Source organism: Penaeus monodon, chromosome 22 (genome assembly GCF_015228065.2).
Source record: "Penaeus monodon isolate SGIC_2016 chromosome 22, NSTDA_Pmon_1, whole genome shotgun sequence".
NCBI lineage: Eukaryota > Metazoa > Arthropoda > Malacostraca > Decapoda > Penaeidae > Penaeus > Penaeus monodon.
In genome coordinates this window covers 42,648,370-42,649,545 of record NC_051407.1, presented here as the reverse complement: position 1 = coordinate 42,649,545, position 1,176 = coordinate 42,648,370, and the positions used below count along the sequence as shown (strand labels likewise).

The window sequence follows — 1,176 nt, the reverse complement described above, 5'->3', positions numbered from 1 at the left end:
AGTTTCCTCATTCATTTTGTGCACCATAGGCTAGCTAACTCCAAATCACCCCCTGTGCCAGGGACAGTCCCCTTAACAATCATTATGAAAAAGTGTCATAATATGTATGTTGTTGAAATACAGAGATTTTTACCTTTTTACCTTTTCTTTTATTATGAAAGCCTTTTTGAAACATTTTTTCTAATATTCACACTCTTTGCTTTTTCAGTGTGGAAGCTATTGAGCAGCACATGGCTGAAGGTCAAAGGGAGGAAGAAATGTTTATCCCTCAGCTCCATGCCCAGGAAAAGCTGGGTCACTAGAAACAAGTTCTTGCCATACTTTCAAAGGGAACAGTAGCTAATCTTTCACCAATGTACTACAAAATATGACCCAGATTGTTACAGTACAAATAAAAGTTTCCAGCAGTGTTTTCACATAATTAGCACAAAATTTGATACTTCATTGTATAAAACTATATATTCTTGATGATATTTACTTTTGTACCAGATGAATAGGTTACTGCCTGATTAGTTGTAATACATAGGTGAGAATTAACATAAACTGTGGAAATGAAACATGTTTTCACATTATTTTGAACTGATTTTGAACTGATTTCATGTCCAGTTATTAGCCACTACTAACTTGTTAACGTCACAAATATGTGTTGGATATATACTCAAGCATATATTATACTTTTTAACATGAATTTTTTTTCTTTTTAACATCATCTTTCATATATCAGATGAAAAAAAATTGTTTCTCAGCAATTGGTAGCAAACAGTTGATCCAATATAACTCAATATTGTGGGTTTTATAATGTGAAAGATTATTGTGGGGAAAAGGGTTGTGATCATTTTTGTACATGTTCACTTTTATGTATCAGGGAAAAGAATATATATATATGTTGGAAATAAAGTTTTGGTGACTCACTTTTTATTTTATCTTCCCTTCACCAAAGTAGTCCCAACATGTAACAGTTGGTTGAAGAAGCTTGGAAATGTACAGCATAAGAAGTAAATTTGAGGGTGCTTCTTGCTGAAAATGTAAATGATTATGGTAAGTAGTGCAATCCATCTTTAATGAAACAGTTGTTTAACATTCATTTTCTTATAATTACTACTTCCTTGCATTCCCTGTAGCATACAAAAACTTTGATGTGCATTTCTTTATAAACAGGATTTTCATGTTGTTCCT

The 1,176-nt window shown here is 32.2% G+C and overlaps 1 protein-coding gene across 1 annotated transcript in view; it reads left to right on the top strand.

The window, feature by feature from the left end:
* The window catches only part of LOC119587174 (xaa-Pro dipeptidase-like), an 8,747-nt gene extending 7,836 nt beyond the window's left edge, over positions 1-911 (top strand). Inside the window, exon 6 of the mRNA XM_037935941.1 lies at positions 209-911. Within this exon, the coding sequence (XP_037791869.1) occupies positions 209-302 (94 nt within the window). The 3' untranslated portion in view covers positions 303-911. The remainder of the gene's footprint in view (positions 1-208) is intronic.
* The last annotated feature ends 265 nt before the right edge of the window (positions 912-1,176 follow it).